The 25,144-nt window shown below is 37.7% G+C and overlaps 1 protein-coding gene and 1 long non-coding RNA gene across 7 annotated transcripts; one reads left to right on the top strand and one right to left on the bottom strand.

Annotated features, from left to right (window-relative positions):
• Positions 1-3,672: 3,672 nt before the first annotated feature.
• On the bottom strand, positions 3,673-16,858 carry LOC137473826 (uncharacterized). 5 transcript variants are annotated; one of them, XR_010999011.1, is made up of 5 exons: positions 15,907-16,858; positions 15,707-15,797; positions 13,289-13,704; positions 12,995-13,054; positions 3,673-4,524 (listed from the first exon to the last, which is right to left on the bottom strand). It is a non-coding gene; the product is annotated as an uncharacterized lncRNA (long non-coding RNA). The 5 variants fall into 5 exon arrangements; XR_010999010.1 differs by lacking the exon at positions 3,673-4,524 and adding an exon at positions 10,336-11,995; XR_010999008.1 differs by having other exon boundaries at positions 12,995-13,704.
• Positions 13,245-21,490, top strand: LOC137473825 (hyaluronidase PH-20-like). 2 transcript variants are annotated; one of them, XM_068189841.1, is made up of 4 exons: positions 13,245-14,213; positions 15,739-15,828; positions 17,631-18,069; positions 19,739-21,490. In XM_068189841.1, the coding sequence occupies exons 1-4, from the start codon at positions 13,245-13,247 to the stop codon at positions 19,750-19,752; spliced, it is 1,512 nt and encodes a 503-aa protein (XP_068045942.1). In that variant the 3' UTR covers positions 19,753-21,490. The 2 variants fall into 2 exon arrangements, with proteins under 2 accessions (XP_068045942.1, XP_068045941.1); XM_068189840.1 differs by lacking the exon at positions 19,739-21,490 and having other exon boundaries at positions 17,631-18,368.
• Positions 21,491-25,144: the final 3,654 nt, after the last annotated feature.

Raw genomic sequence — 25,144 nt, 5'->3', positions numbered from 1 at the left:
AATGCTCACCAGTGGCAAGAATCCTGGGAGCAAGTTAGGGAAGTCAGCCCCATCTGAAGGGCTGAAGGGAAAGAGTGCCCAGAGCAATGTAAATTGGAGGATGGGTTCTGTCCCATGGCCATGGTGGCTAAGCATGATATAAAGAAAGTCCTTCTGCCTGGGGTTTGTGGAGGTTAGCGTGGTACTTTGGAGAAATGAGCGTTGGAGATGGGGATGTGCTGGAATTGAGAAAGAGAAAAGGACCTGAGTGAAGGGTGGGCTTAGGAAAAGGGGATATGGTGTGTGCAGGGTAGGATCTGACATGTGTGACTGAGGCTCAGGGGACAGCTGCTGAGAAACAGGTTACAGGTGCCTTAATGACTTGCTCTGCTGAGAGATGAAGTGGCTGGTGCCAAGGAGGTGGGATTCATCTCAGTGGAATCAGACTGGCAGAAGAGCAGGTGATGTGTGGTGAGAGGGGAAGTGAGATCCCACATCCTTAGATAAGTCCCCTGCCTCCCATCACTTCACTCCATGTACCCTCAGCCTTGCAATCCATTCTGCCAAAATCACAATGTTGATTTTTGCTGCTCATTAATAATGGGATTAGTTCCTCTATGTCTCATTCTTGGATCAGCTGAGTTCAACCTTTGCTTACACTGCTTGGAAGCTTTCCACCAGCTCTGCCTTTGCACATTATGCATCCTACTTTTTATTTATAGTGTATTGTGGTATTTGAAGATCTTTACCAGCTTCTCTTAGCTGCCAGCTGTGGCTGTTCTATTATTTCATCTTTCCTGCTGCCTCACAGCCAGCAGGAACACTTAATTTGTGTTATATCAAAGTGAAATCAGGAGCCATCCAACAGCCATGCTCTTATGATTTGAAGGAGCACAGACATGTTTAGCACCAGGTTATTGAGTTGAATCCAACTCATTCAGCAGCAACTGGAAATTGTTAATGCCTGCTGACAGGCTGGCAGCTGTGGGGCGTGATACGGGTGGCTTTTCTCCAGTTGCTAATGGACAGATGTCCACCTCATAAAACCCCAAACAAAAACTAACATTGTTGCTGGCAGCCTCAGCAGGGACACATCGTGTGGGCAGGGAGGCTGTTCTTACACCAAGCAGTATCCACAAAGAAAACCCCAAGAGCACTGGAGTGAACGATTTGCAGGCCACCCCTCTGTGAGGCTTGTTGTGGGGATAGGAACCTTTTCTACCAGCAAAAAGTCTTGTTTTGAAAGAAATATATTGAATATATTGAATATTTTGATGATAGAAGCCAAGGGGATGTTGCTGGTCATTGGAGACAAACCGGTAGGTTTAAACGAGGTGTAAAGAGTGGTTTAACTATGTGCACCTCTTTTCATTTTGTTTCCCATATCTCTGCAGACCCATTTTTGTAACTCCTTGGGCTCCTTGGCTTTATTCTATTCTGCACCATCACTTCCACCAAGTACAGTAATGATTCAATTGTTCATTCAAAAATGGAGAATTAATTCCTTTTATTATTTATACTGCACCCAGAAGAGATGGCTTATTCTGGGAGGAAATTCCTATTTGACTAGGGAGGTGAATGCTAGACCAACAGATGTGTGGTAAAGATGCTGGATGGGATTGCTAACTGTAAGAATACTGTGGAGTGGATCCTGCATCATAAAGATGCAACATTACAGGAGAGAAAACCACTGCTACTTGTGAAGTGGCACAGCCTTGTAGTCCACGGCTTGGGCTGAAACAGCAACTGCTACCATGAGTGTCTCTGCAGCAATTTGACCTACATAGTTTAATTACTGTTTATCTTATTTTCCTTGTTTTTCTGACACATAAAGCTGGCTGCCTATTTTCCATGAAAAAATAGCAGGTGGAAGAATTCAGCACTAAAATATATTTTAGCACTGAATTTGAAAATTCCAAAACTTAATTTTTATTTATTTTTTAACTTTAATCAAACAATATTGATTTAAAGTTCTTATGCAAAATAATGTGAAAATGTATAATTTTAAAAGGTCCATTCTATCTTCTTTCTTCATCATAGCAGACTGCTTTAGAATATATTTTCTCATAATTTTAAAATAATTTTATAATTTTTTAAACAATTTTTTTGCAAAATAATTATTTAAAATTGTTATTCTACAGTTAACCTTTAAAATAAAAAAGTAGATAGCTGAATATTCTGATTGTTTTCTGATTTGGATGATTTATCATTATATAGACTTATATAGTAAAAAATATTATACAAAGAAAACAATGAATGACATCTAAAATGACAAAAACCTTCTAATATATAACCTTCTATAATATAGAAATGACTGCCTTGAAACTGAAATTGAGTCCAAAGACAAAATTGTTTTCATACCAGGGAAGATGAAAAATAGTTTTTAAATTGCAATATTGAAAGTAGAGCAGAGAGTCCACAGCTCAAAACTACTCTAATGAGTGGCACCAGCTGCCAGCCCTTTGGCATGGGAAGCCCTCAACCAACCCAAAGTGCTGTGTGAGCAAAATCAGAGCTGGGAGTTTAATGACAGAGAATGGTTTGTTGTTTAATTATACAGCTCCAAGGGTCCTGCCTGAATCCCTGTGAGAGCAATCAGAGGGTGCAATGTGGCACTCAGCTCAGTGATCTCCAAGCATGGCAGTCTTGGTATCTGCTCTTCAGCAAAGGATCTCTTCTGTGACCTTGTTTCACACTCTGTGTGAATGCATCACCTGGGGGTACTCTAGATTCTGGCAAAGCAGGACACAGTTTTGCTCTCCCCACCCCATTTTTTTAACCTCCATTCGACAAATCCCTGCTACACTGAAAAGCAAAATTAAGTCAAATGGATTTATTTATTTGGAAAAAAAAAAGAACTATTTAAAAGAATTTGTTCAGTAAACTAGAGAACATGGTGCAAGACCTCTGACAAGTAATGTGTTTTTGTACTACTCAACTGCAATCAGCTGTGTCAGGAGACACCTTTCATCAACTACCCTATAATTATGCTAAGGCTTTCACCAAATGACAAATCCCAATTGGTGGGGCCAGAGCCCTGCCTTTCTAGACAAGAGTAATAATTTTGTCCACTCACCTGTTCATTCACTTCAGCAAGTTCTGACCTGTGTACTCGTTGAGGTGAGTATTTACTGATTATTTTTATGCATTTTAAATTTTTACTATTTTTAAATTCAATTCTCACAGAAGAAGGGTAAAATTTAATAGGACTTTCTAGAAAGATTGTCAGGAGTTGTGAGGTGGAACAACCACTTACCTGTGTTACACACACTGAACTGTATCTATCAGCTGGTTTTCTCTCAGTGTATTTTAACTTCCTTTTTTCAATGCCAGTGATTCATTGAACTATTGCACACACAAAAAATTATTAACTGCACATATATAGCTGTCAGAGGTATTGAGTAAAATCTATGTTTCCAGACAAACAAAATTTCTAAAACAACCTTATTTTAAATAAGTCTTGTTTCAAGCTTTTTAGGCTAAGTCCTTAGTCTAGGCAATTTTTCTTAGGAGGTGCGGATAGGCTCCTTTTACAGGTATGAGTATGCTAATAGGGATTTCTGTTTCTTTAGGAATCTAAAGTTTATTGGTGTAAACTTACACCTGGGAAAATTCAATATGAAGTTACTTCTCCCCAGTGAATGCTTCTAATCAGGGGTGAAAGAAAAGACACCTGCATGTTTTCAGCCTTTCAACTCAGGTAAATGATATGGTGCAGTGTAATAGTTATTTTTTACATGAAGCCACAGGCAGGCAAGACAATCCACAAAATATCTGAGGCAAGAGGTTTGAGTCAGAGTTGCATGTAACAATGGAGCATGTGCTGGGTAATCTCACACAGGTGAGGGCTGGCATCGGTATCCACTAAAGCCTCCCAGGATGGAAAATCTGAGAGGGAGTGAGGATGTAGGCAGTGAGAGCCAGGCTGGACTGCCAAACACTGTCCAAGTCCCAGTTCCCATGTGAGTGGTCCAAACTCACTCTCTTAACATGTTAGATGTTAAGGTCTCTTAAAACCAGTAGACACCACTGTGTTTCTCAGCTTTGCTGTTTAGTCAGTTTGTGAGGGTTTGCAGGTTGTCTCAGTTAGAAGAAGATGAGATGGTGGGCTCAGGTGTCCCAGTTATATGTCGGTAGAGAAAGCACCAGCTTTGCCACCCTAACCAGTGGCAGGCCCGAACAAAAAGAACTCATTTCCTCAGCTCAGAGCCCTTGTTTTCAGTTCCTGTGCTGTAAATCCTTTCCTTAGGCTTTCTCCAAGGGTTATGCTAATGTTCTTGCTCAGGCAGGCCCAACTGTGCTCCTTTCTTCTTTTCAGTTGAACTGTTAATTCTCTGCATACCCGTTTCCCAGAACAATGCTCGATAAATGTTAATGCCTCCTTAATAAATCACCGGTTTTCTGCATAGCTTTGTACTCACTTTTGTTTTGAGACTTTCACATCTGTTTACCCATCTCTCCCACTTATCTCCAGGGATGGGTGGCAATTAGACAGGCTTCTCGGTATTAGTAGGTTTATCAAAATAACAAAAGGCTATGTGAAGGCTGTCAAGGAACAGCAGGTGAAAAAGAACACAGTATAGAAGAGAAATTACTCTTGAGAAAAGGTTTATTTCTTTACTGCAGTTTCATATTTTTGTGAGATTGTATTTATTTATATGCAATCGTGGGCGAAAGGAATATGGAATAAATTACAGTCCCAGGAGAGGAAGATTAAAAAGAGAGAGCATTCAGGTATTGCAGAAGAGAACTTGAAATGTCATACCTTGAAGACATATGTTAATGTACAAACTGATATGAGGTTACTAATACATATTTATTTCCACAAATAATTTGCTTTGAGGACCCCTTCCCCTGCTACCCTCACCTCCTGTTGCTCTAGCAACACACTCTATAGAGTATGGCTACTGAATATCCAGGAACAATTTCATCCATGCAGGTTTCACTTACCCCAGGGGTGTTTCTGCTCCCTTATGTTTGAAAGGGAACACCATTATTGTCTTTCTTGAAGATTCTATTTTTTTTCTAAGAAGGACGGCACAATTTTGTGACTCAAACAGTTTCAGGTACAGAATTGACTGCTGTGTTAATTTTAATACTGCAGTACTTCCCAGGATTATGCAGAAGTCTGTCCTGGTCTCTTCACCAGAGCAATCTCACCTTTTTAAAGGCACAGTTACTTTTGTACAGTGTAGATTTTTTTTTTCTTTCATAAATCCTAGATGAGGGTAATAGTTTCTTGAAGGGGAAATATATTTTTAAGACAGATGTGAAATGATACCAGCTTTGTATAGAAATGTACTGCAGTTATTTCTGTGCTACATGTTGGCTTAGAAGGCAAGAATATATATTTTTATGTTTGGTTCAGACTTCTGATTTTCAAAATAGTACTCATAAGGGAGATTATGATCATTAAGTGCTTACTAATAGTGGATTATTATCCTCTGTATTATGGCCCCCCTTTGATACTGTCTATACACTTGTAGGTATAGCACTGTCTTGTTTGGAAGAGCTCCCTGAGAAGATCTGGTCAAGTGCTTAGGAAGCCTATTCTTGTACTGCAGTGTGCACAGTGATCTACACTATAGCCCTTTGGAAATATTGCTGTCCAGAAGATTTTAAAATTATGCTGGAATACATGATGCTGCAGAAAATATGACACTGGGCATCTTAAGCAATATCCCCAGTGGGTGTTGGACCAGGTGACCTTTAAAGGTCCCTCCTAACTCAAACCATTCTATAACTATGAAAATTTGAACTCCTACTTTGAGAAGTAGTCAGAACAAATAGGCTGACTATACAAGCCCAAAGAAAATTGGGTTTGGGCCTTTTGTTTGTGATTATTTTTGAAGGCTTCTAATTAAAATTATTCAAGATATTTCAGCGTAATATAGTGAAAATATATTTGACTAAAAAAAAAAAACAAGTAAAACCACTAGATGCTTTTAAAAACTGGGCTGTGATTTGCCCAGTATTCTAAGTTAGGATAGCAGTGGTGTAGTACACTGATCCAAATATGCTTCGAGGTTATTCTTGCCTTTAATTAGCTATATATTAATAATGTATATTCATGGTAAATATACAGTTATATTTTTAAATTCTATATTGATTGATAATGCATTTTTCTTGCTATAGAGAATGTGTTTGGGCTTGTTTTGCTACAAAATACTAGAGATTCAGCAGTTAACATTTTGCAGGATAATCTTAGTGAGATAGAATACTTTACAGCCACACATGATTGACTCTTTATTTTGTCCCTGATTCCTCTGCAATGAAAACTGTAGTTATAAAATCTGAGTTCTGCCAAATGTATTTATACAGTAAAGGAAATTTTTCCAAATACTCTTGGAAATGTGTTCAGATAGTTTATTTGGTTAACTTGCTAAAAAACAAATCAGAACATCCATTATGTTATGGTATTAAGAATTTTTATAAAATTAAGAATTAGAACTTGCAAGAGAAAAAAAGAGAATGAAAAGTTTAGAGATTTTACTAAATACATGAAAGTAATCCTGGAACACTGCAGCAGTCATCATAAGAGTATGAAAAAAAATGGGTAAGTTAGTAAAAAATGATATTTTAACTAATTTAAATAAAATGAGTTAAAACCATATATTTAACTCATTTAAATAATTAAAAAGTTGTTTGACTACTTTTGCATAGGTATTTTTAAGGAGGGTTGTCTACAGTGTGGATGCTCAGTTCCTGACCTTTACATCACGGGCATGTTTTGATTTTTTTTCCAAAGGCAACAGTCAGGAATCCTGGCAGAAATATTCAGGAGTTTTTTTCAGGTCCTCATGTACTCATTGCCCTGTACTCAGGAATGGGACTAAGTAATGATGAAAGAGATGATTTGGCAGTTCTTGATGATAAGGACAGCCACAGCATTGGGGTGTAGTTTGACAAGCATCTCTTAAATCAGACATGCTGACTAAACTAGCCAGTTTTGCTGGTTCATGTACCTAATTATAAAAACCCCTTCCTCTCCTCTATATCAGCTGAGGTATTTTCAACCTCAACAATTCATTACATGGCTTCATTAACAGTTGCCTTAGCCCAGCTGAGAAGAATCTGCTGAAATGAGAGTGGTGTTTCAAAACCACTGTCAAGATCAGTGCTTACCAAATTCTGACTTCACAGAGATGTGAAGCTCAATGCACTTGTAACAATGAGGCCACATCCTCTATGCAAATATCACCCTTCACAGGTTAAACTTGCCATCAGCTGTGTAGCACAGATGGTTCATACTTCCAGAGGTGGACCTTCTTTCTGTGGAGCTTTCTATTCCTCAGAAATGTTCATGTATCATCACAACACCCGTGTGTGTTTGTGGTAACTGACTGTCATTGCCTCTTCTTTAAGAAATGCCAAAATGACACAAATGGGGAATGCAGTACAACTACAATGTTATTCTTCCCTTTCTTCTGTGGCTGATTCATGACTCTGATCCTTGTTTGCAATGAACAAACAGCCTCTAGCCAGAACATGCATCTCTAAAAAGAGCAGGAGGGTTTAATCTGAGTTTGCAACAGTGATACTGTCCCCTTCATCCAGAAGAAAGACCCTTCCAGAACAGAATGGAAGGGAACGGGGCTATTTCCCACAGCAGCACCACTGGGGCACCCGAGGGCAGCAGGACAGATGCCAGACACATTGACTGTTTTCCACTGATCTATAAAAAATATGTTTGACCTCAGACAGCCCTTTCTCAGCAGTGTGGGCTGATTTGATCCTATTTAGAGAAACTGTGTATGGCTGTATCAGTATTGTTGGTAACTTTAAAAAGTGCTTTGGATTCTCCTTCAGGTTTCTTCCAAGTTTAAATGTATTAACATTTAATATATACTTAGTCTGCTCCTCAGAAGTGTATTCTATCTCTCCTTAGGTCTACATCAGTGCTGACATCTTCACAGAAGCTAGAATTGAGTCCTTAGACATCGGTACAACTTTACATTTTTATAATCTTCACATAAAGGAAAATACAAAGCAACTTTTCCTGAGAATTTAAGTTATGCTGTCTAACACTTTATTTTGTCTGTAACATCAAGAGTTATTTCTACACTGAAGTAGCTAATGTTTATATGAAAACAAAAGAATAAGGAATAAATCCTTAAATATTCTGGTCCTGTCTGCATACTTGACCGTATACCTTAAATCACAGCCTCAGGCATTTAAAGACTTAAATGCAAAGATTTAAAGAGCTAGATTCTTCTGTCCCTTAAAAAAACTGCAGTTCTACATGCCAACTTCTATATCTATATTTTCTTTGGCATAGGGAAAAGACCAGCCAATTTTCACATCTCTATTTTTTTTTTTGTTATTATGCCATTAATTAATAGGCAATATCATACTGTTGGTGAGGAAAGAAACAGTTAATAAACACATAAGAAGTATGCAGTCTGTAATCTAAAATGATAACTACGCAGATGATCGTGGCACTACAAGTGTTCTTGCATGCCGTTCAAGAAGATAGCACAGTTCAGTGACGCTCACCTTCTGCCTTAGAAGTCACAAAGAGCATGCCTGCTTTTGTGTGTTGAAACTCAAACAGTGAAAGTGCAAGATTTTACAGACTTCTGCTTGAAATTCAGTAAGTGCAACTAACACTATTAACATAAGAATATCAGATACTCTTTTTGTTTATTGGCTTAAGTTTGATATTAGCAGATCTGACTTTAAACAATGTCCAATTATATCAAGGCTGAATGTGGACTCTCATGTCCAATTTTCATAAAAAGCCTCAAAGCTGAATTCCTCTAATGTTTAGTGGCAAGTTTTGAACATAAGCCAAACAGTATGACCAGTGCTTTTTGATGCAATACACCATCCACTTGTGGGGCAACAAATATGGATTTGTGTGAAGTCCAGGGGTATCTATAACACTTCTTTCCCTTTTTTTTTTTAAGACTGTCTTTGGTCTAGTGGAACCTTTCCAGAGTCCACCTTTTCAGGGACATGTGGCATGGCCCGAATCTATGACTGTGTAGTTACCAAAACACAAGAGCACACTTGCACTTTCAACCATGTGTATTTCTGCAGTCCAGTTTAAGCCGTGAAAAATGATGCAATAATTAAGCCAAGAAAATTAATATTATTTCCTGTAATGCTTAACCTTTAAAAATGCCAGATTTGGGAAAATCTGAAGTCAAAGCTTTTTCCCTAGACAAAAGGCTCCATCAATATGTACTTCCAGTCAGGTATCCCATGAACAATTAGTGTTAATATTGTAAAGTAATTGACTTTTTGACAAGAAGAAGGGCAGCTTTCTGACTCAGCTCACTTAGACGACCATCAAGGAGACTGAAGAGAGTAACATTTATCAGAGCTGTCATTGTGAGGCTGGGATGAAGGCAATCCTTTTAACTGGAAACTATCACATAAAATAATCTGTTAATTCATACCCAGTAGAGTACATCATGGCAAGATTTGCAGGAAAGCCATTTCCCAACAAACCATTAAATTTAACTTTGCAAGATTAGCCAATAATAAACAAATTCTAGCAAAACCAGTAAAAATAACATTCCAAACAATGTTTTCCTCTTTTCCTTTACATCAAGTCAGCCTATTACTGAAATCCACTCATTAAAAAAACCTCACAAGAACAAATAATAAAATTTATGTTCTGTAGTTTTCTGACTTCAATGGGGGCAAGAAATACCTTGTAATCAAAGGAGGAACAGAGGAAGAGTAAATCCAAACTATTCCTACAGCTTCTTTCTGAGGCCTTCCCACTTCCTTATGATCAAACCAATAACATAAAAGATCACAGTCCTGGCAAATGCTGGTGTGCATCAGCTGGTTATGTGTGAAAATTTATTTAATTTGAATAAACTGTATTTGCATACATGGAAAAAGCATTTCTGCAGAATTTCAGTACAGAATTCTTTAAGTTTGTCCTGGAAGTCTCCCTCTGTATTCTCTCAGCAAGTGTTACTTAGGATAATGCAGGAGCCAGGAAGAGAGATGCTCTGGTGCACCTCATAGTTACAAACAGGAAACTTGAAGGCTGGGTCTTGGCTGTAGTGATTATGAGATGGTGAAGTTCAGGATCTTGAAAAGAGGCAACAAAGGAAACGGCAAGATCAAAACTGCTGCCTTCAGGAAAGCACATTTCGGCATCTAGAGCTCTAGAGGCATCAGCTTTGGAAGAATTCCTTGAGAGATGGCCCTGGAGAGAAGGGTCCAAGAGCTGACTGAATCACCTTTTCCAAGCTCAAAAATCTCCACATTCAGGAAATCAAGAAATGGCAGGACAAGCTCCTGGCAAAGCTCAGACATAAAAAGGAAACACGCATGAGGTACAAGCAGGGACAAGTGAACAAGAAACACTATTTGAGCTGTTGGGATGTGGTTAAGAAACCCAGAGCCCACCTGGAGGTGAATCTGGCAAGATGTGTGAAGGGCAGTGTGAAGGGCTTCTAGAGGTATAGCAGCAGCAGAAGACAAGAGAAAATGTGGGCCTAGTGCTGAGTGGAGCTGGCAGGAGATCCAGTAGCAAAGGACAAGCAGGGTCAGGAACATTTATGCAGACTGGACACACACGGGTTTATGGGACATAATGGTGTGCCTGCAAGGAGGGTATGTGCTGAAGAAGCTGCTGATGTCATTGTAAGGTCTCTCTTGATAATCTTTGAATAGTCACAGTGATCAGGGGAGTTTCCAAGGACTACAAGAAAGCAAATCTAAGTCCTTTCTTTAAAAGGTTACAAAAAGAAGATCCAAAGAACTATAAGCTGGTCAGACCAGCCTCACCCCAAACCGTGAGAGGCTGAGAGAGCACATAATCCTGGAAAACATTTACATTAGGAACAAGAATGTGATTGCAAGTAGTCAGCATGTATTAACAAAGAGAAAATTAGGCCTGCCCAATGTGGCAGCCTTCTCTAAAGAGATGACTGGCTTGGTGGACAAGGGGAGACATTGGATACTGTTGATCTTGATTTTAGCAAGGCTTTCAACAGAGTCCCCTGTAACGTTCTCACTGATTAAGTACAAGCTAGATAACTGGACAGTGAAACTGAAAACTGGCCAAACTGTCAGGTTCAAAGGGTTGAGATCAGTCCAGGATGTACAGCTGGAGGCTCATCAAAGTCCAGCTGGAAGTCTGTTTCCAGTAATGTACACTAAGGCTTCATACTAGGTCCAATACTATATAACATCCTGATTAATTATCTGAACAATGGAAGAGTGCTCCTGTGGCAAGTTTACAGATAATCCAGACTTGGGAGTGGTTGATATGCCACAGGATCATGCTGTCATTTAGAGACACCTCCACAGAGAAAGAGGCTGACAGGAATGTCATGAAATCCAACATTTGAAAACATCGAGCCCTACACCTGGAGAGGAATAACTCCATGCACCAGTACAGGCTTGTGAGCTGAATGGCTGGAATGAAGTTGTAGAGTAGGTTCTACAAAGTTGATTGGATTGAGTAATGAATCTTTGCAGCAAGGAAGACCAACAGCCTTTTAGGTGGCATCAACAAGAGTATACACCACCAACAGGTCAAGCAATGTGTTTATTCCTTCTATTTAGCACTGATGACGCCACATCTGGAGTGTTGTGTCCACCTCTGAGCTTCACAGTACAACAAAGCAATGGGTATACTGGGGCAGATCTAGCAAATTGCTACAAAGATGAATAAGGGATTATAGCATTTGTTATATGAGGAAACATGAGAGAGCCAAAAGTGTTTAGCTTGGAGGAGAGATGGCTTTTTCCTGCTGTCACCTCTGGGCAGCTGTGGGAAATGCATGCAGACAGCTTTTCTACAAGTTTCATCAAGCAGATGCCATGCAAATGAGGTACTGCTCTTGAAGCAATTTAAATTAACAGAGGCACACCTTCTTTCCTGGTAATTGGATCTATGATCTAAGTCTAGTTTATAAAACTGAGTCTTGGCAGAGTTTCTTTAGTTATCACATCAACAGCTGTGGAATGATGAAATATCTGCATGAATATTTAGATTTCAGTCCATCCACTGATTCTATACAAAAATTTGTAGATTCCACTCCTGGCTGAATTCAATAAATACAAACTAAAATATTATTTGTTTTTTTTCTTGAATTTGTCCTTAGAGATTTTACATTGCCAGCCACTCCATGGCCAACTTCATGGTGACCCCTATAATTTTGTGTACACTCCTATATAATCCTTACATACTCTATTGCCTCATCACAAGGCCTCTACAGAAAGTGACAGATTCAGGTTTGAACCATTTCAAAATCAGAAGGAATGTAGATTTAGAAGTTACTGCACAGAGAATGCTTTAGCTAGTGAGATTCTGTGTAAAAGATGATGCCTGTACTGAGGCTATCACCACTAAATGTGATTACACCGTGGGTGTATGGACAGCCTTAGCTTTCCCAATGAACTGCACCCCCGGGCAGACATTGACTCAGGACCACTTAATCTGTACATCTCAAATGGCCTGAAATAACATATAGCCAGCCATATACCAAAGTGATTCACAGGTGTTTGAGCCTGTTTAAAAGAGGCCTGGACAGAAGATAGAGTGCCTACAGTATTTCAGATACCTCACTGAGTTAAATGAGTATCCGTCGATTGGTTTTTTGCAAGCGTAAAACAACCCATTTTGTATTATATTATATGGTATCTTCCCTTAATGACTCCGTAAAATTAACAAATGAAGGATCAGAACTTTATTTTTATGTAGATGAGAAATATTATATATACATTGCTGTTGATTAAGAGAAGTCACTGTGAAACTGCTCATTTTTACAGACATCAGTAATTGACACAGTCTGGACTACTTCTGAGCACTTTGATCTATGAGCTGCTGAATACTGTTCCACTGCCTGTTTTAAATCTAGGTTTTTAAAATCTAAGTTTTAGGCATAAAACTGACAGTGGAATAGTACAGTTTATTTCTCTATGATTGTACATTGTTCTTTTCCTTCAAAGGGTAATTGTATTCAAGCATTACAATATATTCAAAATCAGAAATGGTACTTGTTTCAAGGTTAGAAATGAAATATTTATAATTTCTTACTTCACATTTGCTTCTTTTTCTGCATTAGGTCTGAGAAGTTGTTGGAAAGTTTCCTGCAACCTGAAATGACAGAGAGCCTTGTAAAAAGGACACCCCTATTTTACACCCAAGGAATATTGCTTAATAGGTATTCATCTGAAGAAATATATTTTACGATAAAGTTTTTGACAGACTACCAACCTTCTGAACACCCAGAGAGCATTTAATTTTAGTCTGATCAGAAGCACCTAACGTCATTGCACATGCTACGATGGAAACTGTAAGAAAAATGCAAAGTTTTGGCATCTGTGTTACCTGTACATATCCTGTAGCATCTGGTGTGGTGTTTGCCACTCTTCTAGTTTCTTGCTGCTCATCTCTGAATATAAGAGCTCGTCCACTTGTTTCTAATTCACCTTTCCTTTCTATCTGGAATGCTCCTACAGAACTTTGTACTGAAAGGACTGGAGTGCAGCTAGACATGAATTTTTTTCCTCTAATTGGAAGCACACTAAAGACATCCATTGGGCAAAACATCACTCTCTTCTATCCAGACAGGCTTGGCTACTACCCTTACAAAAATGAAGTCACAGGAGAGGCATTCAATGGAGGACTCCCTCAACTCTCACTGCTGGAGAATCATTTAAAAAAAGCCAAAGAGGACATCCAGTTCTACATTCCTTCAGATGAACAGCTTGGATTGGCTGTCATTGACTGGGAAAACTGGAGACCTGTGTGGATAAGGAACTGGGGATCAAAAGATATTTACAGACAGGAATCCATTGAGCTAGTTCAGCAGAGAGACCTCAGTCTATCCGAAGCCGAATCCAGAACTATAGCTAAAATGGAATTTGAATTTGCAGCAAAATCATTTATGTTGGAAACTTTGAAGCTGGGCATAGAAATGAAACCAAATCGCCTGTGGGGATATTACCTTTATCCAGACTGTTATAACTATGATTACAAACACAACCCACACAATTATACAGGAGCCTGTTTAGATATTGAAATAGAAAGAAATAATGAGCTTAACTGGTTGTGGGAGAAAAGCACAGCACTTTATCCATCTGTCTATCTAGAGACAGCCTTAAAATCTTCCAGAAATGCTCAATTCTTTGTTCGCAACAGAGTTCAAGAAGCCATTAGAACTTCCTATGTCTCTAACTCTAGTCATCCCCTTCCAGTTTTTGTATATACACGTCCAGTATTCACAGATGTCTATGAGGAATATCTCTCTGAGGTGAGTGAAGCTAGACTTTAAATAGTTCAAATTTATATGGCAAGAAATTACCAGGTGACACTTATTTAGCAAATATACTAACTTTCATCAAAAAGAAGTGTGCAATTTTGTCTAGAAAATTAAATTAATCCATCAAAGAAATTTGACCAAATGAAACACTAAGAGGTCTATTTTCAAACCTTTCTCATTATATTTCTCAAATAGTGTTTTATTCTCTGAGTTGTCCTCACATGTAACAAAACATTGCAAAACTAGAAAACATACTTAGCACACTTGTGTAGCAACATCTACAACACACTTGGTCAGAGGAAAGAAATACAAGTAAAGTCTTGCAAAGAGAAGTAGTAATACTGGGCTCACCTACTGCCTGCTTTTTAGGTTATAAGGAAAAAAATACAGTAAAACGGAGTCTTTCTTTCCTTAAAAAGTATATAAAGCTAGCAAAAAAAATCTGTCCTTAGTTGTACTCAAGTACAAAAATGTTATTTCAGCATGTCATGGGTTAGTTAAAGTTAGGGTCTGATTAAAATCCAATCATCTTATTGCAGTTCTGGCCATACTTTTCCCTTCACATTTTTATAGACACCCACCCTATCAGAGATACCACCACTCTGGGGAATCTCTTCTTGTTGTTCCAGCCCATGAGGAAGGGGAATTTAGAGTCCTGGTGATGGCATTCTATCTGGTGTCCTCCCACATTCTGGACAGAGCATTAGCAAGTGTCGTCCCCATCTCTGTGGATACTTTCAGGGAGCAGCAGGTGCTGTCAGGGGCCCTGCTGGGATCCTAATTAATAATTTAAATCCTGTAATCTTTACATTAATTCTTGGTTGTTTTTTTCTTTGTTTTGTTTTGTGTGTGTGTGTTGTGCCCTACAGTAACTTGGTTTTTCTTGTTTTTTCATTATCATAGTCCTCTCCCATCCTAAACAGACCTTAACATTTTGCTAGGACTGGGCTAATAGCTGACCCTAAAAGGAGAACTGAACAGAAATACATTTTCCAAATCAATCTCTGTAAAAGACCAGAGACATTCTCTGGAAAAGGGAGATTCCTACTGTTGAAAACTCTCTTGCTACTTTTCTGTTTTAGCACTTTCTGGTAACAGAAATTAAGTTTAAAAAAAAAAAAAAGCTGTGCTTTCCAGTATCTTTTTCCCACACCATTACTGAAACCAGTTGCTACCAACTCTGAGCAGCCAGGAGGCAATGCAGCAAAATAACCCCTAACATGGCTGAGGAGTATATGTCATATGCCTAAGCACGGGCTCGGTTTTACAGCCTTGTTTTTTTTAACCAGATGACATATATAAATTGGATATTGTTGGCAATGTTTTCTGGTATCACCTGTGCAATCCAATTCCAGTAAATTGTGCAACTGAGAGTAAGATATTTGGATTGTGTATCATTGCTTGCTGTCTTCAAAGTAGTTATTTTGGATATGTCATTTACTATATGCATTTTTTCATTTGCCCTTATATTATAGGTTACTTACATTTGTATGATTCTTTGCATATTTTCCTTCAGGATGACCTGGTAAATACCATTGGAGAATCTGCTGCGCTGGGTGCTTCTGGAATTGTGATCTGGGGTGATATGAATTTAACACAAAATAAGGTATGCTAAATCAATTATTATATGAAATTTTAAAGGAGAAATAAAGTGAAAAGGATGTAAAGCATTATGATCACTTACATCTTCTACTTTTAAAATGATAACTCCATATTGCCAGCAGTTTCTTGTAGTCAAAACCCAAGCATGTATGAGGCTTTTTGAAGTCATCGTTGGCTCTATGCAGAACAAGAGTTCAATCTTTCAATGTCTCAGTTCTGTTGACTCTGGGTAACTGGACAAGTTGCTATGATAACCGTAGGCAAGTTAGCACTTGTTTAATTAGTATAAGAAAGAATTCCTATTTCTTCATTTTATTTTAGTCAGGAGTTATTTTATGTGGGCTTGTGCGGAACAATTTTTAGAAAACCCTTCTGCTTTTTGGAGTGGTGAACTTGGCAACAATAGGAGAAGTCAGTCTGTAAAAGTTTAGCCCTTGCCTGTTCTCTGTGTTGCAAATACTACTTTGATTAATTTCATTTTATGAAACATCTGAGTCAGAAGAAAAAAAACTCTAGTTTGTTTTAGGAAGGAAAATACACAGTTTGAAAAACTGTTACAAGGATGTTCTCATTATTCTTTCCAGGTAATTCATTCATAACCAGGCAAGTTAGATTTAACAAACTATCGTATGGGAAGACTCTTGTGAAGTCTTCTAAGTGCAAAGAACCAAAATGCTTCATCCCTGCCAGACCTCCTGTCACAGAAAGCATGGCCAAATACACCTCCACAGCTCTGTAAGGTTGTTATTCCCCGAAGCATCCTACCTTGACTTTTTTTGTATGTGCCTGCCTTTGAGAAAGGATATCAGTAGCACCTGGAACTTTTCTGCCCATTATCTCAATATCAGAACATATATGAGCAGCAACTTTTATTGTCTTAATTTCGAGATTCTTGCGAGAAAAAACGAACTCTCCAAAACTCAGTCAGACTAAGTATTTGTACATCAATTGCACCTCATTTTTTACAGCTTTCACAGTCACTAGCATTTCAGCAATTAAATATTACTGTAAACCTCACTTCTGCATCAACCAAAATCTCTTGGAAGCATTTTTATATATACCTAAAAGAAAACCAAAAAACCTACATACATCTTAAACTCACCAAAGTGATCTCCATGGGTATAAATATTAGGAGTATCTACATGTGGCATTAGGCAAATGCCCATAATGTCAGAAACAAAGAGAGAGCTCCCAAAGCTTCTGATTATTAAACTGTGCCAAGAATGCACAGAACATATGCCAATTTCATGATCAGCTAGAATGATCAATTATCTTAGCATACCTTCAATTTGACCATCCAACCACAATTCTTTCCATTTAAAAATCCCATGAAAGGTCCCTACCCTGTAGCCAAGCTATTCAGGTCATGGGAAAGCTGAAAAGTCTCAGAGACTACTTGATAGACAATGTATTTGTTTAGACTGAAGAAGTGAGAGTTTTTTCCCCAGACACATTCAAACTATTTAATACTTAAAAAGGAACTTCAAGTCTCCATAAAACTTCTTTAAATGCATCTGTTTCAAAAAGCTAAATGAAATATAGAGATAGAATGAAAGCTTAAAGACAATTGCTTTCTGATCTAACTGCTTTCTGTAACATCTCCAGCAACTACACAACATAAATTTGCTAAGATCCTTGAATTTTATAACAGCTTCTCAGATAAACTTGCTTCCAACAACAACTTATAGCTATTATCAAATCCTCAGGTGAAACATTTATAGATATATACTGTGGTACTGTTATTAGAATGACAGCATTTTAATGGTTTCCATACTAAACTGTGGAGGTATAATGCTTTTTTCACAGAACACCTGTAGAACTCTGGACAACTACCTCAGGAGGACCTTGACCCCATACCTCATCAATGTCACAATGGCAGCCAGAATATGTAGCCAAGTGCTATGCCAAGACTCTGGTGCTTGTGCACGGAAAAAATGGAATTCCAGTGACTATCTTCACTTGAACCCTGAGAATATTGCAATTCAAATGACAAAGGATGGAAAATACACTTTACAAGGGCAGCCATCATATCAGGATCTGCAAACATTCATAGAAAAATTTGATTGCCATTGTTATGCAGGGCACAGCTGTGAACCTAGAGCTGATATAAATGACATCCATTACCTCCACGCTTGCATTTCAGAAGATATTTGCATTCAGATATCCTCAAATTCACTTTCTAACATAGAAGCCTCTGAAGAAAAGATCCTGTCTAACAGAACTGCATTTTCATTTACCTCTGAGAGTAAGGCGACATTATCTACACATCCTGAAGTAGAAGATTTCCAATCTACCTTTGGAAATAATATACTTAATATAACAACTGCAGAATATAACACTGTTACAGCTGCCAGTAGCTATGATTTAGAAGAAAATGATACTCGTACTTTCAGTAGTTCTTCATCCTATAAGATAAGGATGTTTAATTTGTTTCACTTAGTTCTCCTTTTGAGAACCTTAATACAAATGATCCATGAAACTGAGAATATCCTTTTCCCTGACTATATTTGAAATTCTAAAGATTTTATTTGCAAAAAAAAAACAACAAAACAAAACAAAAAAAATAATTCCTGAAAGGCTTATTATCTTATCTGTATCAGGTAACTTTTTCTAATCCATAGGTACCACTTCAGCTTGAATGTATTTCTTCAGTTTAGTTCTATAAACTACTATCTGTGCCACAGATATATTGGTCTGCATATACTGACTATGCTATATGAGAGAATAATCCAGAATAAGAAGCATTTTTTACAGTTTACATTTTTGACCATTATATTTGGAAAAAAGTAATGGTTGACAATGCTCTTTTGTGTACTTCAAGTTAAGACAGTTAAATATGTAATATATAAAATAAGCAATCAGGTTTGATGCTCTATGCAAGAATTAATTTCATTCCATATGAATGGAATTATCTTTTAAAATATTTGGCTTAACTTTAGATCTGTAGAACTTTGCAGCATAAAATTTATCTGATTAATGTAATGTTCCTCCACTTTTCACAAAAACTTTAGGGACGCTGTAGCTTTTCTTTTAATTAAATATATATTTGTAACTCTTCAAAAAGTTCTAATTTCAGTGTCAATATTGACTTTGAATATTACAGCTTCATTATTTAAAATTTGAGCTGAAACAGTTTATCCTTTCTTCTCACAAACCCTCCTCCTTATTTCAGATGTCCCTTTCTTGGTTTCCAGTTGTTTTGTCTTGCCAGTACTCACAACTCATCTGCTCTGCCTGTGCATTCCCTGCCAGCACAAGTCACCAGTCCTAGTTTCTCCATCCAGCCATCCCTAGGAACTGGATAGGGCTGTATGTGCCTTTTGGACAAAAGTCTGTGCATGGGACTGTATGCCTTGTTATTCCTGAGGAGTCTCTCTGGTGAAAACCATTTTGCTCCTTAGGAAAACCCAGCAGTGGAGGCAGAAAGATAAGGGTCACTGGGGACCTGAGACAATCTCAGGACCACCCTTCTCATTCAGTTTGCTGACAGAACTGAAAGTATTTGCTTAATGCTATTCCATTGCCAAAAGTAGCAGAGATACCTCAGAAGAAAACTACTCCCAGTATCATATCAGGAGTCTAGTTATGATTAACATATCATCAGTTTAAGCATTTAGAAGCAATTAGCTGCAGTTTATTTGATAAAATAACATTTTCAAGTTATTATGTCTGATACTTAATAGACAGTTGGCCTTCTGATGGGTGAAGAGTGGCTGCTGGTATGGATACATTAAAAATCTCCCTAGAGCCAGGCATGATCTGCATAAATAATTCACCACCTCTCACAGATATAGCCTGCCTCACTAATGAAAATAACCAGGAGTTCAATATAGTGGCCATTTACTTATAAAAAGTTTATTCCTTAATCTAGCAGAAAATGCATATTATTATATCCATTTTCTTTGAATTTTCAGGTTGTTGGTCATAACAAAGATGCAGAAAAATAGATGAAGCCTTTAGACCTAACATGGAGAAATAATGTTTTATGGCTTTTGAACAACAAGTTATCAAGAAGAAGTAACAATTTTCTCATCCCAATTACAGTGATAAGTCCACGAGTCAAAGCTGTTTCTGCCATTAATGTTCCAAGTGGAATCATGAATAAAAATATATATATGCAGCAGATTGTTCAGCACAAAGGAATCGATCTGGTTTTGATCACCTGTGCAAAAACATGCCTTTTTTCCACTGCAGCTTTGATATTGGTTATTTCATCTTGGGCAAAGAAAAGGCACGGTATCATAACTCCTGTGCCTGAACTCCCTTCACACTGCATATATGGTAACTATCAAATGGTTTCTAAAAACTGGAAACATCACTGGTAATGCCTTAGCAAAACTTGTATGACTTATATGAAATTCTATATTTTTCACAACACTTTGACATGGCTAAACTGAAAGATACTGGATCTGTAGCACTTTGTGGTAAGACAGCTTGTAGGTTCAAAATATCTGCAAGTCTTGCCATGAATACTTCTGATTATCAGCCAGGTAATAGCAAGCAGAACATTTCTGATGATTCAAGCAGGAAATCACCAAAAAAGGAGGAATGAGAAGATAAAATCACAGAAGAGTTGAAACAGAGCACCCAGGACCTCTCAATGGATGCAGAGGAAGGGAACTGCAGAAATGAAAGAGTGAAGCAGTAGAGAATGTGGACAGACCAGTCTCTTGCCAATCAACATTTTTATCTACCTGTTACTTAATATTGACAACCTTTCCTCAAGGCTCACTGTAAAGATAAAGGAACACACTAACTGATATATTAGACTTATTCATCCAATCCCATATTTTTTTCTTCTTGAGAACAGCCAGGACCAGAAAGGTAAAAGGAAGATGAGAGGAAAGCAGTCTATTGCAATGAACTGTGCCTTCCTAAGCTGCATGTGTACGTAGCTATCTACCTTGTGCTCTGATGCACAATGCTTTGCCAACCACCTTTCAAATGTTCATTCAGGATTATTTGTGTTACCTACATGTATCTGCAATTCATGCTTTCAATCCTACAGAATTCAGGATTTAGGTCTGCTATGTGTTAAATTACAGTATTTTCCAAATATATTATTTATTTTTCTCTTATTATATTTGTCTTACCTATATTCTATGATAAAGAGTCACCATGGAGTCATTGAGTCTCCAGGGAATAAAAGGAAAAAAGAAGGAAAGGGGTGCTGTGCCTTGCATTGCTGGTGACTGTCATATATTCAAAGCCAAATTTATTTTCTCCTGAAGTGGACTCCTTTCCAAAGAGATTTTCTTCTATTCACTGTATTGCCTGTAATAATAAGGTAGCCTTATAGTTTTAATTTCTTGCATTCTTGTAATTTTGAAAAGATTAAACACTAGAGGAACAGCTCACTTTGCCATTCATTATTTTGTATTTCTCCTTTCTAGAGAAACCTCAGTCTGGCAATATTTAGGGACAGGGAGATGCAAAGTGGGTTTGATAAAAGAGTCTGTTTAAGTGAAAGCTGTTAAATACTGTCTTTCGATGTTTTGACATTATGCTAGAATTTTAATTGAAATTCTGCTTCTCTATCTGAATAACCTGGATCTAGTTTCTTGTGTTGCTTATTCTGGGACATACAAAGATATTCATACTTCAAAGGGAGATGGCAATTGGCAGTTAAAGAATCTGAACAGAATAAAAATATAGTCTAATCATCACCTTACATGGTTTTTTTTTTTGTTTGTTTTTGTGGGTTTTTTTTGGGTTTTTTTTTGTAAAAATGACAACATAGATGTTTTGAGAGGCCAGAAAGATCATTTTGTAGACAGCCTAGGATATGAGTAGAATCCTGAAGAGTTCAGCAAAATTTGCTTTATTCTCTGCATCACACTGAAATTCCCTGTTGTAAATATATCAGCAAATAATTGTACGGAAGATTTCAGACCTGTGCAATATGTTCTAGACAACTTCCAGACAGATTTCTACATGTACCTATCCATCACTTTTCAGTACAAACAACAAGACAGCAGAGACAGTTGTATAATTTTAAAACACATTCAGTTATGGAGCACTGATGACCTTTTTAAGACGACAACTAAATTCCATCCTTTAAGCATACACACCTTAAACTTACTTGAAAGATTTTTTTACACTGTGCTTGTGCCAGCTTTTTTGCACTGGCAGATAGCCAGCAAAATTAGGACCTGAGACTTCAAGTTGGAGTAATGAGTTTCATTTCAAAAAAATAACATTGATACAAAAAAAAAAAAGTTTATTGTGTGTCTTAAAAAATACTACTTTATTTAATGATTTCTGATTTCATCTTTCCTAAAGATTTCTTTTTGTTGTTAGTTCTTGTAAATTTTCCTCCTGTGCTACTGAAAGCCATTGTATAAATGTCTGGAAACAGATTCAAAAAGCTTACTAGTCTAACTTCAGCCCTTACCACTTTTAAATAATTCCCAAAGTGCGGCTATTCCAGACCTCCCTGTTTTTCTGGAAGTACTTCATTGAACATTAATCCTGCTTCACAGTATTCTTGATGATGATGATGATGATGATGATGTAAACATGCTGTATTCAAGATAAATTCTAAGCTTTTGTGTATACCAGTCAAGGATCAGGGTCTTTATAGAATAGTTATTTCATGTAGCTGTTCCAATATTCTTGCAGCTACTCCTGTCTTCACTGTCACTGACACCCAGGACTACAAAAGCTTCCCATATTTGTTGTCCCCTTGTTATATATAAGAAAGTAAAGGGCAAGAAGGTAAGGGGCACCTATCAATATTAACATCCTTAAGGAAATAACTTTGGATTTAATTATGTTCACTAATGTGTTACCACCATCATGGTATATTGATTACAGTTCTCCTTGGTCAGTAGTAATTAGATGACATTTTTCAGTGTATACTTGTATAAGCCTTAATTTATAACTGATAAGGTATTTTACTGATTAGTAATCAGACACAAACAGACAGCATGAAAATTAATGTGGATCATTACTTTATTCAACTGACATTTTGGCTCTGTGCACACAATTCCAGAGGGTGGTGTAAAGCACCATATATATGTGGGCTCTAGACAAGATGCAATCACCTGTCTCTGCCTTTTTTTTCATATCAGGAAATATATTTATTCAACAGAACTCTTCATGATCTTGCAGAAGAAATATACCATATGTTAGTAGTCTCATGGACCACGCTGCTCCCTCAGGCTACCAGCAGGTTGAGACAAGAGACAGCTTGCCTGTGTCAAGTGATGATTTCCTGAGGCAGGGACAAAACAACCACCCGTTTAAAGGGAGGCTAAGGGCACCCTGCAGTTCCACAACAATCATATGGTTAATGTTACAACAGAGTACAAAGTACCTTGTTGCTGGGGCAGCCAGTAATTAAGGACACTGGGCTAATAGCAGACTTAGGCTGCCTGTAAATCCTATGTACTATTTCAGCATGAACTGCATATAACAAGCTTAGGTATCCAAATCACAGCATTTTTGAGTTAACAACCTTAATCTGCCACTTTAACAGTCCTTACAGAAATCCTTCTTCACCTTTTCCCTCATCAGAGCATGACAAGAATTTAGGGCACATGCTAGAGCCTCTGGGGCTGCAGCCAGCAGAGGGCACAGATGACACATGCAGACACTGGTGGGTATCTCACTAAAAAGTTCAACACGGTTTTCTGTTCCCTTCAGCAATGCAGCTGCTTGACTCTGGCCAACAAAAAGAAAAGATGACTAGTCATACCCTAATGTAGTGCCTCTCTAGCAGAAATGACTGATTCTACAGGTTTTTCCCCAAACATCTGGTATATCAGGACAAACCTGAATATACCAGTGAGATATTACCTTTTCTCCTGCTCTCTTCTCTGAAGATTTCATTCAGCTGAAAGCTTCCTCTCCTTTAGATCTGCCCAGGGAGGTGGCTGAATCACCATCCCTGGAAGCAATCAAGAAACAACTAAATGTGCCACTTAGTGCTATGGTCTAGTTTACAAGGTGGTGATCATTCAAAGGTCAGACTCAGTCTTGGATCTTGGATGTCTTTTCCAATCATAATCATTCTGTGATCTTCAGCTGTCACTAAAATGTGTGCTTAAAATACAGATAATGGGGTTGAATCTCTTTGGTAGTGCTCTGAACTACAAATCTGAGTCTCAAATACCTTCTCCCCAAATGTGAAAGATCTGGATATGCAGTGCTGGTTGAAGTCATTTTGCGGACCATGTATTTATTGCATCCCCAGCATTGTTACCTGAAACATAAGATACACTTTTATAATTTTTATAGCACAAATAAGTCTCTGCAAAGGAGTAAGCTGCTTTGCTATCCCTTCAGAGCACTTGGAAGACTCAACAAGCTGGGCGCTGCATGGTCCATTACACTGCTAAACTGGTCCTGCAGTGTGTAAAACTCAGTAGAAAAGACAGAAAAGTAAAATATTTTATCAGTGGTTAAAAATTTCCCAGAAAAATTAAGTGGCTTGTCTGCTTACAGCCACACAGGATATCAGGATAGCTTTTAGCTATGAAAACAAATGTCCTTTGAGCTGTTAATTGTAGAAAGGCAGCAATATGTTCACATACAATATTCTATTACCAAACAGTATGTAAAATAAAGAATGCCTTTTATAATCATACAGTTTTGCAAAAGATATAACTTATTTTAGAACAATATAACAGAACTTTAAACTTGGACAAATGCCTGAGACACTATAAAAGACTTCAGTCGTACAACTGAATTAATGTTTTAGAATTTATCTGTGCATCTTCTGCCAGCCTGTTATGAGGATATGCCTGAAATGTATTTTTTCAGTTTTACTATATCTACAATGTATTGTTAAGTAAACTTCCAGCACTATGAGACTCAAGCACTACTTAAAAATTTAATATTTCTTGCAAAAATAGAGACTGCTCAATTTTATGTGTTGTCCCCCATGCCATAATCAGAACCACTTCATTTCCAGAATCACTCTCACAAATGGACTGTCTTTATTTTACACGTCACCAGATGAGGGGAGATGGGGGAAATTCTTATATTTATCAGTTTTAGGGCAGCTAGAAACATTTCACCTATTCACCCAAAATTCAGTAACTCCTTTGGCCAAAACAAATTTTTAAAAATTGCAAGATACATAGCAGAAAAATGAAAATTTAGTGATTTGCCTGTGAATTATTTCCCAGTCCTCTTACATATCCAACCAGAATAAATCACTTCAACTTTTCCACCCATTCTCCCAGTGATTTCCCCATTTAGTTGTAGTGTAAATGGTGAACTGGCCAAAATATTTGTGACTACTGGTGAGAATGTACCTACGTATGGAGCAGCCATCTGGCCGCTACTCAGAGACAAGTAAACCAGCAGAGCTC

The sequence above is a fragment of the Anomalospiza imberbis genome, chromosome 5 (genome assembly GCF_031753505.1).
Source record: "Anomalospiza imberbis isolate Cuckoo-Finch-1a 21T00152 chromosome 5, ASM3175350v1, whole genome shotgun sequence".
In the NCBI taxonomy this organism is placed as follows: domain Eukaryota; kingdom Metazoa; phylum Chordata; class Aves; order Passeriformes; family Viduidae; genus Anomalospiza; species Anomalospiza imberbis.
This window is presented reverse-complemented; position numbering and strand designations above follow the sequence as displayed.

Bases quoted from the DNA above. Each gene is read 5' to 3' on its own strand.
- LOC137473825 (XM_068189840.1), top strand. From the start codon at position 13,245: ATGGAAACTGTAAGAAAAATGCAAAGTTTTGGCATCTGTGTTACCTGT. The intron at 14,214-15,738 runs GTGAGTGAAGCT...ATTTTCCTTCAG, and splicing joins ATGAGGAATATCTCTCTGAG to GATGACCTGGTAAATACCAT. The intron at 15,829-17,630 runs GTATGCTAAATC...CTTTTTTCACAG, and splicing joins TGAATTTAACACAAAATAAG to AACACCTGTAGAACTCTGGA.